At 42.7% G+C, this 16725-nt stretch overlaps 2 protein-coding genes across 7 annotated transcripts in view; one reads left to right on the top strand and one right to left on the bottom strand.

The window, feature by feature from the left end:
• Positions 1 to 167: 167 nt before the first annotated feature.
• Positions 168 to 9218, bottom strand: arrb2b (arrestin, beta 2b). Of its 2 annotated transcripts, XM_037112429.1 has the most exons (14): positions 8986 to 9218; positions 5163 to 5193; positions 4941 to 5001; positions 4709 to 4753; positions 4393 to 4589; positions 3884 to 4011; positions 3541 to 3676; positions 3374 to 3458; positions 2199 to 2271; positions 1743 to 1880; positions 1555 to 1638; positions 1169 to 1245; positions 1025 to 1079; positions 168 to 793 (listed from the first exon to the last, which is right to left on the bottom strand). In XM_037112429.1, exons 1-14 carry the CDS (start codon positions 9006 to 9008, stop codon positions 697 to 699), a joined length of 1230 nt encoding a protein of 409 aa, XP_036968324.1. In that variant the 5' UTR covers positions 9009 to 9218; the 3' UTR covers positions 168 to 696. The 2 variants fall into 2 exon arrangements, with proteins under 2 accessions (XP_036968324.1, XP_036968325.1); XM_037112430.1 differs by lacking the exon at positions 8986 to 9218 and adding an exon at positions 6718 to 6851 and having other exon boundaries at positions 4709 to 5001.
• cd99l2 (CD99 molecule-like 2) overlaps positions 7775 to 16725 on the top strand; it is a 22351-nt gene continuing 13400 nt past the window's right edge. For 3 of the 5 annotated variants that reach the window (XM_037112431.1, XM_037112434.1, XM_037112436.1), the window contains exons 1-7: positions 7790 to 7906; positions 8710 to 8820; positions 11131 to 11380; positions 14116 to 14178; positions 14475 to 14549; positions 15319 to 15432; positions 16366 to 16446. In XM_037112431.1, the coding sequence (XP_036968326.1) occupies positions 11320 to 11380; positions 14116 to 14178; positions 14475 to 14549; positions 15319 to 15432; positions 16366 to 16446 (394 nt within the window). In that variant the 5' untranslated portion in view covers positions 7790 to 7906; positions 8710 to 8820; positions 11131 to 11319. Of the gene's footprint in view, positions 7907 to 8709; positions 8821 to 11130; positions 11381 to 14115; positions 14179 to 14474; positions 14550 to 15318; positions 15433 to 16365; positions 16447 to 16725 lie in introns of all 5 variants that reach the window. The other 2 variants (XM_037112433.1, XM_037112435.1) reach the window with 2 other exon arrangements.

Genomic DNA, 16725 nt, shown 5'->3' with positions numbered 1-16725 from the left:
TGTTTGGGTCTCCTGGATGTTCAGGAGAAACTTCAAACCGAACCAGTGAATAAGTTATCGCTGAGGTTTTATATTCCATGTACAAAGAATCACTAAAATGCAGAGGACCACCCTTCAAAAAAATAGGAACTTACAAAGAAGAGTCATGGAATGGAATGACCCATATGTGAAAATCAATGTTGGTGTTTTATTGCTCAAAACTGTTGCACTGATACCTGAAGATAACAACGGATATATTGTCAATATAAAAATATCACTTTTATTCCTTGCTAGAAGTATAAATCCTGAATCACAGCAGCATGTATAATACTGACGACAGCAGAATAAAAAAATTCAGTCCACCAAAAAAACAACTTACAGTAACCACACTTAGCTAAACTCGAGCTACATTTACGCTAAAGTGGTCCGATCCACTTACCGTCTGCTGTTTTCACCCTAACATGCCACCAGTTTGACCCTGAGCAAGACAGCAAACGGCGGGTTTCCTAGTGTGGACTGCTTCTTTAACAAGAGACACAATCACTTAAAGCCCATACGGAATACATGGTACAGTTAAAAAGCATGTGGCGAGACTCGGGAGGCCGTCTTCGCAAGTCTGGCTTTCTCTTCTTCTTCTTCTTCTTCTTGGGCTCTGGGGTTGAGTTGCCTGTAACCTCCGCCCCAGACAAGTGAACCCTGCTGGCGAAGGAGGAGGAGCTAACAGAAGGGATCGCCGTCCTTGTCGTCCTTTGTGCTCTTCAACCGCAGGCGAGCGAAGTCTTCGAACACAAAGTCCTCAAACTGGGAGGGAGTACTGAGGGAGAGGGAAATAACTGAATCAGCCACCTGGTTTAAAAACAACGTAAGGTGAATGGGTTTCAGTAAAGATGTACGACGCAGGATCGGTTTACGTTCAAGGTCCCAAAGATCACAAAAACCAAAATAAGATTCCATCAGGTCAAATTCCCTGTGTGTGTGTGCACACACCTGGCCAATAAAGGCAATTCTGATTTCGATTCTGATACACACACACACACACACTTACCTCGTGTCAAACTCTATGAGGTTTGTCGCAGCAGGAGCGTCGGTCTCTGGAGCGACTGCAAAACAGTTCACATGTAATTAAATTACATTCGCAGCTCACACAGGTCCACTGTTAACTTTTTCAAGGTGTGTGTGTGTGTCCTACCTGACTGTGGTTGGGAGCTGGGCTGGTCTGTTGGTTTGGGGTGCATCAGGACAAAAGGGAGTTCCACAGCTACATCGCTACACACACACACACACACACACACAAGATATGCAATTAACAAGGTTATCTGAATGTCCTTATAACCACCCACTATATTAAAGCTCTAATTTCGATGGCGTCCAACTCTTTGTAGTCTTTAATACAAGATATATTAAGAGAAAAACAATAAAAAGTACAAAGAGAACTCCACTGATCACCGTCTTTATACCTCAGACCCCTCCCCTTATTTTGCAGTAAGTGACTTCTTTGGGATTTAATATCTTTACAAAGAAACAGAGAGTAAAAAATCAAATGCTGCTATAAAAAGCTTGAGTGTGTTCCCGTACCCTGCGAGAGACACCACCAGTTTGACTTTGACTCTGTAGGAAACCATGATGCCCATCATCTCCTTGTTGGTTCCTTCTTTTACTCTGCAAGTACACACAGGTCATACGCAAACAGGTATGAGAGAAGTTCATCCGCGTTAAAAAGTAAATCCCTTTTTCGGCCAGATGCACGGGTGCGATGTGCGTACATGGTGCTGGAGGCCAGATTGGTGTCTTCGTGCTTTAGCTTTCCATCCAGGGCCAGACCCCTCTTTTCCCGGTTGGTGCCCAGAACTGGGGTGAGAGTGTAGACGTGGCAGGAGGTGGAGCTGGGAGAAACGTGGTCACTGGGATTGGGGGTTGGGGGTAAAAAGGTCAGGAAGAAGAGGATCAAAACAGGAAGAGAAAATGAGGAAGTTAAAGAGTGATCTGTTCTTTCACACTCCCCCCCCAAACACATATTAAAAAAAAATGCACTACAGAATTATTTCTTAGGTCTTAATGTGTTTATGGATATACGTACTGTATATAATTTATCTTAAATATTGTCGTACTCTAGAATGAGGTGTTCTGTGTGTGTGTGTGCAGCATGAGAGAGGGACAACTTGATGCCTTGAGTGAAGCTTAAGTGAAAAGGAGGGCACAATTACAGAAGAGGAACTCACTCCGCTTCAACCACGGCAACCGGACACTTATACTGAGCCGTGGAGAACAGGCAGATATCAGCATACTGACGAACTGAGAGGAAGAGTAGAGAATCACACGAGTTAGTCCTTCAGGTCGATTTCCGAGTCTCATTATTCGGGGTCGGAACTGCGGCAGTAAACAGAATTTGGCATCGAAAACCAAACCTGAACTGAAAAAGGAAACATTGAATTTGAAACATTTAGATCTAAAAAGGTCATACTGACATTGACAAAATCACCTAGCATGGGTAGTTTTATCATAGGACCTTTTGAATGACATTATATATACAACAATATATATTTAATTATATCATTTGATGTGTAATATAATATCACTTTTACATGGTGTAGAAAATGTAGGAAATAATTGCTGAAATATAAGTCTTTGTCCTTTTCTGGCTGCTCCAATCACCGATACCATAACTGCATGAATAGACATGCATCAAAATATGACACAATTTACCTTTGTGAAAGTCATTACTGCATTCTAATTCAACTCACTCTTGATTGGCTCGTATGAGTTCACCAAAAAAATGCTTCTGTTTCTCTCTAGCACCAATTTTTTTTTTTTTTTACACAGGACCTAATGTAAGCTATGATAGCTGATGTTAGGTAACGTTAGCTCATGTTCCCGTAGACCTACACCTGCAGAACCTTAGCGCAAAGTTAACTTTGACCCGGCCCGGTTCTACAGGGAGAAACAAGAGCTGGAGGCGAAATCAATGAAGCTGTATTCTAGGTGTGTGCACATGTCAGAGTGTTTTATTTTTACATAGGAACTTTTTTTTTTTCGGTTATTTTTCAGGGCAAATATAACTTTTTTTCAAATACAAATGTTTTAATGCAACTGTTTCTTGCAATAACGGCAGATGCGAGATGGAAAGCTTGACTTGAATTGTAGCACTTCACCCCATCATTACACCAGCTCTGCTTTTTAAAACTTAACCACCTACCAGTATAATGCTGCCCAGGTGCATGAGTTTAGATAGCCGACAGGTTTGACGACTACAGCTTGTTTAACACAGCTGTGGCTCTGTTACCACCTCCACTGCCAGTTTAATGGCAGAACACCATTCCAATCCATTCCCCCCCATTACATGTTCATGCATTTTATACAGAAAGGCCCAGTGGAATGACAGGACAGGTGCAGTTACCGGATATCTTCACCCTCTTGACAGTCTTGGTGGAGTTGTTGGTGACCTGGACATTGACGCTTATGGGCTCACCGTGGTAGTATAGCTAGAGAGAGACAGTGACTTAGCATTGTGTATCCCAGACATCACACATGTATCGATGGCATATCAAAGTGTGTGAGTGCTACCTCCTTATCCAGTGAGGCCTCTAGGTGTAGAGATCTGTCAGACATCAGGAAACTGCGGCTGATCTCCACCATTGGCTGCGGACCTTGCTTCTCTGGGGCATACTGAACCTTCCTGATCGCCAGATGCACAGAGTTCCTACATACAAAGCAGGTTAGGTTCTTATTAATGAGCATTTATGGACGTAATATGTCTACAACGTCCACAACAAAACAGTTAGCAGCGACAACGACTGCAGTACAGAGAGAATTGGGCATTCCAAACTGGCGTACAAAATACTAGTTGGTTTAAAACAATATGTCTAGGAGTTGGGCTGACGTCTGAAGGTGTGTGCTTGTGCTGAACCTTTGGTGGATCTTCTCCTCCACAGTCTTGGCGCAGAATGCTTGAAGCTCGTAGTCCACGCCACACGCCTTCCCGGTGTCCTCCGGGCCCGGCTGAAGGGTCACTGAACACGGCAGATTCTGGGGAATCTAATGCGCCCAAACGTAAAAACAAAGCAGAATCTCAGTTCCCAGTTGTCATATACGCGACAGTCACAGGCGACGCAGTGGTTGGCAACTAAATTGTGGGGTCTTCAAGCTCTGTCCATTCAGCACCAACAGATACACGGAGGATGCCATATCCACTGCCCACCAGTCAGTCTTCACACGCCTTGATAACGACAACAGCTACATCCGAAGGTTGTTTGTGGAATCCAGCTCAGGCTTTAACACAATCTCACCCGTGAAACTGATTGGACAGCTTGACACAAATAGACCCCCAGAGAGGTCAGATTGGCAGTCAAACCTCCTCTGTTTCACAGCGCTGTGGCATAAAGAGAAAGGTTTGCTGGTCTGAGGTTAAGGTCTTACAGTGAAGTTGATGGGGTAGGCATGCTGACCCAGCTTCTTCAGCAGCCTCTCCTGCAGCCGGGTAAGAGGCTTCTTTTCCGCCTGCAGAGGAGGGAAGACCTGGACGGTGCTGACGTACAGATCCTTCCGGAAGGAAAGGCCCAACACATCCAGGTCCTCCCGACCGTAATAAAATGCGCAAGTAAGAGACACAAACACTGCGGATGGAGGAAAACATCGATTAAATAGATTGTCAATGGATAATTCAGCCATCAAATATGACGGACTGTTACCGTACTTCATCTACTGACTGCATAACCACAAGTTTTATTTTTACCTTTTCGATCTTTCAGATACTCCGGGTCTACAAGGAGCACTCCATCTGGAGAGCACACACACAAACACACACACACATACATGCATTTCCTGCGATGTGTCTGGTACTTTCACAGTTTAGAAGCTGCATTTCTGAACCAAACACGTCAACGTGCCGAGGTGGCATGTCATAGCACTCGACAGATACTCCGCATAAGTTAATGCACATCATGTTGGTTTGTTTGTATAGTTACCGACTGGATCCACGTAGTTTAAGTGATCAACAAAGTCTCGCTTCCCCAGATAAACTGTGAGCTGTTGAAAGGAGACAGGCAGAAAGAATGGACGGAGAATGGAGTGACTACGCTAATAATCCACGACAGGAGACCTTTGGAGGTCGGAGGAAGGAATAATGATAAGAACCCCTCCTCTCACACACACACACACACACACACACACACACACACACATCCTACCTTGCTGTTGGGGCTGGACTTCTTGAAGACTCTGTGAAAGAGGGAGAGAGCATCTTTTGTTAACACACAGTATATGTGAAATTGGGATTCACTTATCATTGCCATCGTATTATTGATCCCAGCTGAAGCAGGCTACTGAAATCTGGCAGTTCACAACAACAACAAAAAAAAATTACTTTGCAATATGCAATTTGTTCAGCAATACACAGGGCACAGTGCTTTAAAAGATATACGGGTCTAGTTCATTTTCGTCGGTTGGTTTCTGCAAACAATAGCTTGAAGTGCCTCCTTAACAACACTTAACTCTAAGTGAAGGCTGAAGAGGTACAGTCGTAGGAAGGCACACAAGCCGATGGCAAAAGCGGAGCTACGCTGTATCAAATTGATATCCAGCAGCATCAAAACGTGTGTTAAAAAGCGTCTCTGAAGCACTTTGGAAAAAACACGCAAAAAACACGAGTACACATATAGAAACATATTCAGTCAGAGGTTTCAGAAAAACAATTCCATAATGTTTCAAAAGTGTATTACCTTTTGTTGATTGATAAACTGAGTGGTTTAAGTAGAGAAATGGTTATTTTAGAAAAAGGCCGGATATAAAGGTTTTGATTTAGAGAACTTCTCTGAATGATTTTTTTTTTTTTATGTATTCAAAATAATGAAATGAATCAGATATTCAAGAGTGCTATCATCTGGAGTGTCATGTTTCATGTTTATGGGCTGCTTGTATCCCATGGTAACTGTACAGCATCCAATTAGATCTTGTCAAGTTGCTTTCCGTTCAGCTAACACACCGCAGGAGACAGGTGGTGGTGTGGACTTTACAAATATCATTTGCTCTTGTTTCACACCGAGTAGGCACGTATAGCTTAATTAACTACAATCAACTACAGTCTCTATGATTTGGTTATCATGGAGAACTGCTCACGATCGGGATACAACTCAGACTAAAAGCTGGTCGAAAGCAAAGCGGCGAGAAAAAAAAAGAGAGCAGAGTCACTGAAGATAAACAGGAAGCGGCTGTGTATTCCAGGAAATGTGGCCAGCGTTAATTTGTTGACATTGTGATTAATCTGCTAAACTACGGAGCTTGTGTGTGTGTGTGTGTGTGACCACAACAGCGTGAAACTCAATTGTAGAAAAAGACTGCTGGAAATGTGACTGGTCCACAAGCAGATATGCTGTCAAAAACCATTCAGGCCCGGCTCTACCCAGTTTATGCACACCGCAGCAGTTTTAGGAGCGTTAGCATGTCCCCGGGTTGGAATGTGCTGTCTTTTACATTCTGAGGAAAGAAAACAGGGCCAAAGAACAGAACTCACATCCTGATTATCAACAGAAATGTCCTTTTTACTTCCTTAACACGGGACACGTGAACCCCTTTCCTGTCAATCGCATATCCATTACGGGGGGGAAAAAAAAAAAAATCTAATCTTAATTAAACCTCTGTGAAACAATTTAACACTGTATAGTTTCTCCAAAAGTGTTGCTCCAGTCACAGTTGGAATTCAAGAGTTTGCAAATGAGTTTAATGTTCAGACGGTCATTAACTTACACAGTTTCTGATTGGGCGGTTCATTTTCCGTGCAATGTCTTTCCAAGTATCACTGTCCTCCTGTGAGTCCTAGGAGTTCATCTGTACAGCAGTAGGAAGCCCCCTCACTGTGAAGATGACAACTTCGACCGTGTTCGCGGAGTTGAAACCAATGTTGCGTTAACAGAACTTTCTTTCTGCCAACTTTAACAAGTCCACTTCAGAACTTCGATTTTCGGATAAAACACAATCCCTGGACCGAGCAATGAGTATTCATCCAGTGCAATCCTCAATACAAATCAACTATTATCAGTGTGCTCAGAGCAGAGTTCCATGTCATTTAAAGAGAACATTTAAGGTTACTGGGTGATTTATGTGAAAGTTTTAAAAACAACAACTTAAACGATAGTCAGGTGCCATTGACCATTGAATCAGGTTGTGTCTGCTGTAGTTATTTCACCTAGTCATACCGGTGATCCCTCGCACTTTCAATCGAAGTGATGGAGGACAATTTTGAAAATAACAATTCGAAGGTAATTGAACCATCTATCTGTCACTGCCTATCACGCTAACTTTAACCAAACAGATCAACATTACAAGACAGCTACCAGTGGAGCTCGGTGGTGAATCAAACTCTTGTTGAAAGCCAGTCGAGAGAAAAGCGAACGCATGTTTTCCAGTGAGAAAAGCCTTCAGTTCCATTCCTTGCTCTTTTTTTTCAATAAAGAAATATTCTCCAGATCTGATCTAATTGATGCTATAGTATCCATGCTCACTTCTTTAGGAACAAACAGTCACTTCTCTCGTTGGCTTCCGCATCCAAACCATTCCCGTATGCTCACCAAGTTGTCATAATACCGACAAATTCTGCAAAGAGGCAAGAAGTCAACCAGTGCTACCTGAAGAAAACGACTGACAGGTTTAACTGACAATGAAATAAGCTTTTGTCGCTGCTGTATCTTTTATCTGGACATGAAAACATGTACAAGTTTAAAGTGAAACTTGCGCCAAAAAGTAACCTAGGCTTTATTTGTGAATGTATATGAGGCAAACCCTCGTGTAAAAGCACAATTATGACAAAAGAGGCACTTTTCTAACAGGAAGGAGAGTAATGGTGGACCGCTTCTGAAGCCTTCCTGTTAGGTCGCACTCGGGGATCGACACTTTTTGTCTGCCGTGATGGCGGCGCGCCAAAGATGCAGCTGCTAAGGTGAGCTGATCAAAAACCTTTTTCTTTTTTTTTTAGCAAACTGTGTGCTCGCGTTCATGTGTAGAGACCCTGGTGATACGACGAGCAAAGTTTCACGTTGTATCGAGCCTTCTTAGTGTTTTAAAAATAGCGATTTTGATGCTAGCGTATGAGTGCCCCTGCACTCCGCTGAAAATTAGCTTGCGCGAAAGCGAAACTGCGGTAAATCTTGTTGTAATTACGCTTTTACAGGAAGGTTTGACTCATATACAGTCACAAATAAAGCCTAGACTGCTTTTTGGTTAAAGTTTTGGTTAAAGTCACTTTAAATCAAAAGCGTCTTAATTTAACTCGGGGGTTTTAGCTAAAACGTTGCTAAGCTATGAAGCTAATTGTCAGGTATCTTTCCATTTTTGTCGCCTGCTGACCGTTGTTTCGGTGATTATTTCCCTATTTGGCGCCTCCCAGCGGCACTTCACGGGAAGACGCCTTTAAAAAAAAAAAAAAAAAAACCCTAAATACTCAACCACCATCACTTTGCAGAGTCTGACAGTGTCTGAACTTCTCCGTTTTGACTCCAGCGTGCAACTCGGACTGTCTTCCACGTCGAAGACAAGACACGAGGTGGAAAACATCCGAGCTGCTCTTGTGAAACGGGCTCCGTCTCACATGAGGAAGTTCCGATTGTTTTCCCAGAAGTTGAACTTCTCGCAGCGGGCAGTGCGACGCTGCCCTGCTCATCGCACCCTACATCGCGACACAACACTCATTAAATGTGTCTTTTATTTATTTATTAATTAATTTTTTGTCATTTCCCTCTTTAGTTCGATACCGGTTTGAGTCAGCTGAGCAAAACTTACACTTCCAGTCCTCTAAATCCGCTGAAGAGAGGCGGCAGTCTCGCAGTGGAATCGGGATAAACGGTGTTTAAGAAGGTTTGTTTCACTAGTTTCCCTGCATATAGGTGATCAGACTTTTAAATAAAATGGGTTGAATTAGTCTTGGACTGTTATCTTTTTCTCCTCACCAAGGCTCCGTCTTCTATTTCCCCTTTCTGACAGCACATAGTAAAAAAAAAAACAACAGGCTGGTCCTCTTACCTGGTCCCCGTTTTGTCCCCCATGTCCTCAGCACCCGTGTAAACAGCGTTTTTCTAACGTAAAAACTGGCCTGCCGTCCTCGCTTGGTCCACAGTTTCACGCTGCGTCCCCACTGGCGATCCTGGTGCTTTTGGGATCATTCAACCCTTTTCCGCAGTTTGGGCACCAAAAAAACAAAAAAAAAACAAACCACGCCTCCGCCTGCTGGACACCACTGTCACCCAAACAGCTGGATCACACCCAGAAATCACGATGTTCCCCTCTGCTGTTACAGCTGCTACTTGTACTGGCACCCAGTGTTGAGAGAAGGACTAAGAACCCGTACTGAAGTAAAGGCACAGATGACACAATGCAAAACTGTTCCATAAAAAGTACAGAGCCTTCATGTCAGCAGCAGAAAAAAAGTAGTGGTTGTCCAATGTGGGGTCCCCTGTCTATGAGACTGTTAGGCATCAGTGTGCATTCACCTGTTGTGGTCGTCCACAGGGCCCCATCCGGAGGGCCGCCATATCAGGAGTTGCAATGTAATAACAGAACTGCTATCTGAAACAATGGCAATAAAAAAAAAATCTATTCTATTCCAAAAGCAGCTGCAAACTTTAATTTTCTGATCACTCTTGCGGCCCCCGTGGACTCGGCTTCCGCCGTGAAGCGTTTCCTCCCCCTCAGTATTAACATCTTGATCTGGTTAGCGCGTGTATTTGTTTTGAAAGGAGAAAAGAAAAGTGGCATGTGAGAATTTGAATACAAGTTTTCTTTTCTTTCCATTTATGGCAACATAAGATTGGTAACCATAAGCTGATATCGTCATGGTGAAACAGAGTCAAACATTCTTTTAGGGCCGTGCCTTACCGCCAGACTACAGGGCAGCTTCCTTTCCTCAGGCTGTTATACTCTTCAGTTCATCCTCAGTCAGAATAGTTTTATGACTTGATCTGACCCAGATAATTTGGAATTCGTCTCTGTGACAGGCATTAAGAGTAGCTTTGATAATTACACAGAAATAGCCAATTTTCTGGCTTATGTAGCTCATACAGGGGCATCAGTATTACACTGAGATTGTTGCAAAACCGTTTAAAAACTCCTCGTGGTGCATTTAATGGATGAGAAAAGAAGAAAAATAACAACACACAGTTCTTTTTGTTTGCAATATTCTATATTGTGTTTTTTAAAATTTCTTTTTATCTGATTTCCCTCAGTGGAGTAAAAAGTATATGTTATAGCCCTCTGAATTGTAGTCAAGTGTTAAACTTGCAGAAAATGAAAATGTAGTAAAGTAAAGTAGCTCAAAACTATATTGAGGTTGCCTCTGTACTAAAGTATTGACTGCTTGCACCACATAACAGGGCTTTTTTGAAATAAGAGTAATGTTCAGTGGTCCTGAAAGTCAAAACGCAAAAACATCACAGAAAACAAATCAACATTAGACAAAGGTCCATACATTAAAAAAGAAAAAGAGGTCAAATTAACGTTGATCTTTATATTTATTTATTGGCTAGTTGCAAAGCTGACACTGTAACATATACCTGTGGCCTACATGTAGTGAGTATTCATACATGTGCGCTGGTGTGTCTGTGTTGCTGTGTGGTGAGCAGATTGCCAGCTGTACTTTCCCCTTTAAACATAATTCCTTTAACGCTCATAGCATTGGGTCTGCTTATAGCAATGTATTACTACAGTTGCATTACTTAACGCATTACAATCCACATTACCGACCAAAGTAAAGAATTTGTAGTCTTGTTTAAGTTCTTTGTTCAGTCTCATAGACAGTAATTGTGTTGTAATATATTACTTTAAAATGAAGGTCACCAGTAATAATATGTTAGTCATAGATAATAACATGTTAGATAGATAGATAAAAATATGTAAAAAAAAAAAAAAAGAAAAAAGAAAACAATAAGATACTATATACAATAAAATGCTTAAGTAGTTATGAAGTAAAATGAAATATTGAGGTAAATAAAGTAAAATACACTGCAGGCCTCTAACATACACTGACTCTAAGGGAAAATAATGATTGAAACTTCCTGTTTATTAGCCCATGATCGCTAGCACTATTAAAACCAGTGCAGGGGTATTGCTGTGTTTTTGTGCCCTCCATTGTTACCAGGACCGCTTCCTCTTTTTTTGTGTTTTATTCTGAAGGGCGCCGCCAGGAAGTGGCGCCGTGTGGGAGTGTCACCGAGCTGCCATAGTGAACGCCTTGATTGCGGCTTTCCAGCGAGGGACGCAGCTTCAGCGCTTTGAACGGGCGAAACTGCGACGGTTCCGTTATTTAAGCGCCCCATTGTCAGCGTGTGCCGGGTCTCATCGTCTGTGCGGGGAACTGGAGCCATGGCTAGCCGCTCTGTGTGGTCGCTCTGCCTGCTGCTGGCGCTGCTGCTGCCGCTGGAAGGTAAGGCTTTGTCCCGCACACCACCGCAGATCCACATGTTCTTGCCTTTTGTGCCGCACTTCGATTATGAGGCCGTATAACGGGGGTGGTGGGGGGGTGTAGACCGGCCTGGCAGCGGCAGACGCACAGATGCATTTATCACATACCCACTCCGAATTTTCCCTTCCAGTCACTTCAGATGTACATGTTTGATTTTTGATTTATTTTTGATTTATTGATTTATTTTGAGCTTGATTCAGTAATGATGCCTCCCTTTGCTCTTGGTCCACATATTAACTGATGCTGATGTCAGCCAGCTGTCACAGGTTCCAGTCATCCATTCCAACAGGACTGATTTTTGATGGGTGTGTTTCAAGCTGCTCCGGTTCTGTTGAATAATGACATCTATAGGAGATCAGAGTGATGTGGCACCACCCACAGCAGCCTCAGTCTGTCTGGCTCTACAGCCGCATGTGCCATGCTGAAAATGATGTCACTGCCACTGATGGTGAATATAGAAAGTTTAGTCCCTTGAAGGTGAATAATGATCTATATCACTGTGGCACATGTCTTCATATACCTCTTATTACCACCACCCAGACACCCAGCTGCAGAGACACCCTCCTGACATTTTAACGCGCTTCACAAGGGGTGTTTCTTCCCTCCCAAAGGTCAGCGAGATAACCCGGTCGAATGAAGGCACGGCCAGACGGGAAAAGCTGCAGGAACTGAAAAGATGGTGCATCCATCCAGCGGTCGTCCCGCAAATGCAACGCCGCATACAAATGAAATTCAAATTATGCGAATTAATTTTAGGCTCCCTGTTGGGTTTGGGCATGTGATTTTTTTTTAACGTGCTCGTGTCAGGTAGATTGCATACATATTTAATTTCTGATGTGAGAGTCAGTTGGGGGTTAGGTTCAGACATGGTGTAGGCAGGACTTTTAATCTTGCTGCTGCAGGGAGGCACCCAGCTGAATGTTACAGATAGGCTGTAGGTTGTTAACATGGCCCTCAATCCTCCTTTGGTAGAACAACGCTCTGATGCCAGATGATGAAAGTGATCACAGCGCTGAGTTATTTGGCAGCTTTAAAGATGCAGTATACGCAATCACACTACAGTGCTTTCACAGTCCCCCCCCCCACCACTTCATTTTAAACTGCAACAATTATATTTGTGTAGCCCCCAGTTCACAGCAACACATGCCACCGCTGTTCGCGTGCTTCACGGTTTCCCCACATCCTCAGGAAGTGAAGCGCATCTGTTGTGGTGCTCGGCTGTATGTTGATATTACGTCGTTGAGGTGGCATGAGATTACATTCGGTCTCAGATGGAGGAAGAGCTCATACAGTGATATGTCATAAGTTCTGTTCAATCATGTTATTAACTAAACTTACTGGACTCTTCCTACTTTTTTTTTTTTTTTAGTACCCTGCCTTTACCCACTTCAGTCATTATATCCATATTACTGACGGTTATTTATGAAGAATTGTGTTAATACTGTGTCAAAATAACAATAGTCATCTCAGCAATATTGTCACAATCTTTCTATTGAGGTATTTGGTAAAAAAAAAAAAAAAAAAATTAAAGTGATAAAATATTCCTTGCATTTTAAAGAGCTTTAGAGGAGCGATAAGGTCTGTTGGCGCTAATCCACGTGGTTTTTTACATTAGGCGTCCTTGTTGAGGAGGATCAGTAATTGCACGTTCGATTCGAGCTTGGAACCCCCCCCCCTCGCTCCGTCCCACAGTTTCCCGTCCGTCTGTTATAGAAGTGCCATAATCCTTAAAAAGGCCCCTCGCATGGATAGGAAGCCAAAGCAAAGTTAGGTTGATAAGAGTTTATTGATCCCCAGAGGAAATGGCGTTGCAGTGCGTCCACTCTAAATACTGCTTCATGTGGTCAAACTTAATGGTTCTTGCAAAATCTTGTTTTAGTTCCAATAAAAGACACTTCTTGTTCAGTGTGCCTGGTTTTGGGTCCTAAAACTTTCTCCACCCTTGTACTTTAGACTCGATGCTTACACGAAGTCACTAAAAAAAAATTGGGGGCTTGTGGAGATATTTGCAAATGATCAATGAATCTTCCTGGTTCGATAACGAACCTTGTTTGCAGTGGGAGGCATTCAGTCGACAGCTCTGCAGACGTCTCTTTCATCATGATGAACAGTGATTTTTCTTGGGAGCCGTAGAAGTTTCTAAGTTTCTGTACCAAATTTGTCAAATAGACTAGAAGAATATGCATTATTAAGTCAAGATGAAATGTCACGGCATTATCAATTCTCTTTATATTCACTGGTGTAGGAGAATTGATTTTATTCTAGGATTACAAAGACAAGAAAGTTCCGTAAATAATACCGTCGTACGTTATGAGTTATAATTTATATAGACAACAGGCTGCATGTTGAAACGCACGTATACACACACACATACACACACAGTCTGCTTTTTTTTTTTTTTGTCTCTGCTTTTGTTTCCTTTTTAGTAGATGGTCTCTGCTCTGCAGCCCGGACAACAGAGGGGATTAGGGCACTGTGGGCTCAGTTTGGCATCGGGGGGCCGGGGGGTTTTTTGTATGCGTGTGACACAGCAACACCGGCAGGGCCTGGAAAGGCGAATACTAAAATATAAGACGCTTAAAACCAAAGGGATGGGTTTCATACAGCATGCACCGAGTCCTGGTTTGTTTTCTGTGTCAGCCAATGTAACGTGTCTGCTTCCTCTGTCCATCCCCTCTGTACTCTCCTCTCTGCAGTCCTGTCTCAGGGTGAATTTGACCTGAGCGATGCCTTAGATGGTGACGACGCCAGTAAACCCTGTAAGTAAAACAGGGCGCCAGTCGCTCATTTAAGTGTTGAGGTCCATGAGATCTTCATTTAGTTTGGATGATTAGAGATGTGTTCACAGTTTAGGCTTCAAGTTGATTTGTTAGCGTCACATAACTGAAGTGTGTCACTCCTTCATGCTACAAAAACATAGAACATACATATAGTTTGAAATAAAAACATCAAGACGAAAATAATTACTTGAAATGGTGGTATACCGAAGAATATCCAATATAAGTATAATATCTAAATAAATATGTTGTATAATAATTTTACTTTTTCACAATAGCGACCCCTTCACCAAAGCCAGCAGCACCAGCAGCACCAGCAGCACCAGCAGCACCAGCAGGAGGAGCAGGAGGAGGTAAGAACCAGACTGCAACAACTACTGGAACAGTAATCTATCATTCTGTATACTACAGGAACAATGAAGCAAAATTGTCAAAACAAGGCTTCTGCTTCTACTTCTGCATCGTTCAGGGTCAACCAAAATAAGAAGCAGCATCCGATCGCTTCATGCATCCGCATCTTTCCCTTTGTATTTTCAACCTAAACTACGACAACCGTAATCTGTACGCGTATCGCAACTCAAGTCTATACATGAATCCGGGCAAAGCAGACAAGACGCCATTTCTGTCTCCACGCAACATCAGTGCGTTTGAACGCAAGCTGTCCGGAGAAGTGAACGATTTTCCTTACTTTCACTAACAGCGTCTAGGAAATCATGACAAAGCCTGCGCAGTTCTCAGCACCGTACACTTTCACCTGGGCATGCAGAAGACCAAGATCTTTGCCAGAAGTGAAATATTAGAATAAGACAAACTATAATTGATACTATCATTAATTCATCCATGAATTAATTAGTTTTTTATAGCAACTGTGACCTGTAGTTTTGCATTTTGTTGCTCATCACCAGAGATGCGTATCCGTAACGACTGAACAAACTCTTGATTGATTAGGGACCGCTCTCGAAAACAAACGTCTAATATGTAAAATGAGAATAACATAACGGACACTATCCATATAAGGTACCTTCATCAGCGACTTGGGATAACTCACACAATCGTTGACCAGATTCATCTGTAAACGCACTGGATTGTATTCATGTACAGCACTGTCCATGTTCTCTGCAGACTTTTCGTTGGAGGATCTCGTTAAAGTCGATGGCACCACCACCACTACCACCAAAAGCCCCACAAAAGTCCCCGCAGCCACGAAGGCCCCGGTCAAGCCCAAACCCAAGCCAGGTGAGAGAGCGCACCTCCGTGTTTTGTAGGCAGATTTCCTCCTGAAGCGTGAAACTCCACTGCAGAGAGCACCGGGTCTTTATCAGAAGCAAGCTTTTTCTACAAACTCCCCCCTTTATATATCCACCTTGTCTTCCTTTAATTATATTTTATAAGCCTGTTTTCTGATCCCCCTCTGTTTTGATCTGCTGCTACTCCTCATTCAACACTGCACACGTGTTTATGGCTAGTCTTAATACTGTCAGTATGATGTATATTTCCATTGCACTACTTCCATTAGAACAATAGCAGTCTGGTAATCCTTGTGCTGATAAAACTTGTCACCACTTTGGTCCGCAGCGAATTGATCCGATTGTTAAAACCATTTTGTATTTGGATCAGATAGTCAGGATGAATTGAAATAAGTTAGGTGATCCTCCAACTTCTCATCGCTGGGTCATGAATTTGTCCAGTTCTTTGGTTTACGGCAGGGGTCTCAAACTGCCCCACCTCCCCCTCCATCTGTTCTGCAACCTGATGTCAAAAATATAATATATAGATATTATATGAAAAAGTAAACAATGTGCAGAAGTGATCAAGAAATGATCATTGAAGTGTTCTCATTGATAATTCACTTTGTTAAGAGAGAGTTTAGACGTGACAGCGTAAAACTCAAAACTTTCAATCACACTTTATGTTCATCTCTATAGAGACATAATGGTATATTATTATATACACAGTGTATTTGGGCACAGATATCCATACAGTCCAGTTCATTAAATAGTTCACAATCTCTATCAGTCTTTAGATTGTTTGGATAGAAAAATCAGTTTGATTGTGTTTGTTCAGTTGACACCCTCTCACTTTACGTTAGTGTTTTTTTTTTTTTTTTAAACTGCTGTGTTTGCATTTATGTTGCATTAACATTGATCACTGACCTTCTGACCTCTACAGCTGGAGATGTCTTTGACCTGGCTGATGCCTTGGACCCCAACAATGACATTGGTGGCAAGGATAAGAACAAAGGGCAGGGAGGTGGGTGGGATTATCTCCCGAAGGATTAGTATTAGCAACAATAGAAAATCATGTTAGCGCTGTTGCCTCGCAGCAAGGGGGTTCTGGGTTTGAACCCGCCGGCCGGCTGGGGTATTTCTGTGTGGAGTCTGCATGTTCTCCCTGTGTCTGTGTGGGTTCTGTCTGGGTGCCTTCCACAGTCGAAAGATATGCCAACCTGTTGGGACCAGCACCAGGCCCCTGCTGCCTGCAAACGATTCACATTTATAGATATAAATGGATAAAATCATTCTGAAAAAA

Source organism: Acanthopagrus latus, chromosome 10 (assembly GCF_904848185.1).
Source record: "Acanthopagrus latus isolate v.2019 chromosome 10, fAcaLat1.1, whole genome shotgun sequence".
In the NCBI taxonomy this organism is placed as follows: Eukaryota; Metazoa; Chordata; class Actinopteri; order Spariformes; family Sparidae; genus Acanthopagrus; species Acanthopagrus latus.
Note: the sequence above shows the minus strand (reverse complement) of the source record. Positions and strands in the feature narration are given on the sequence as shown.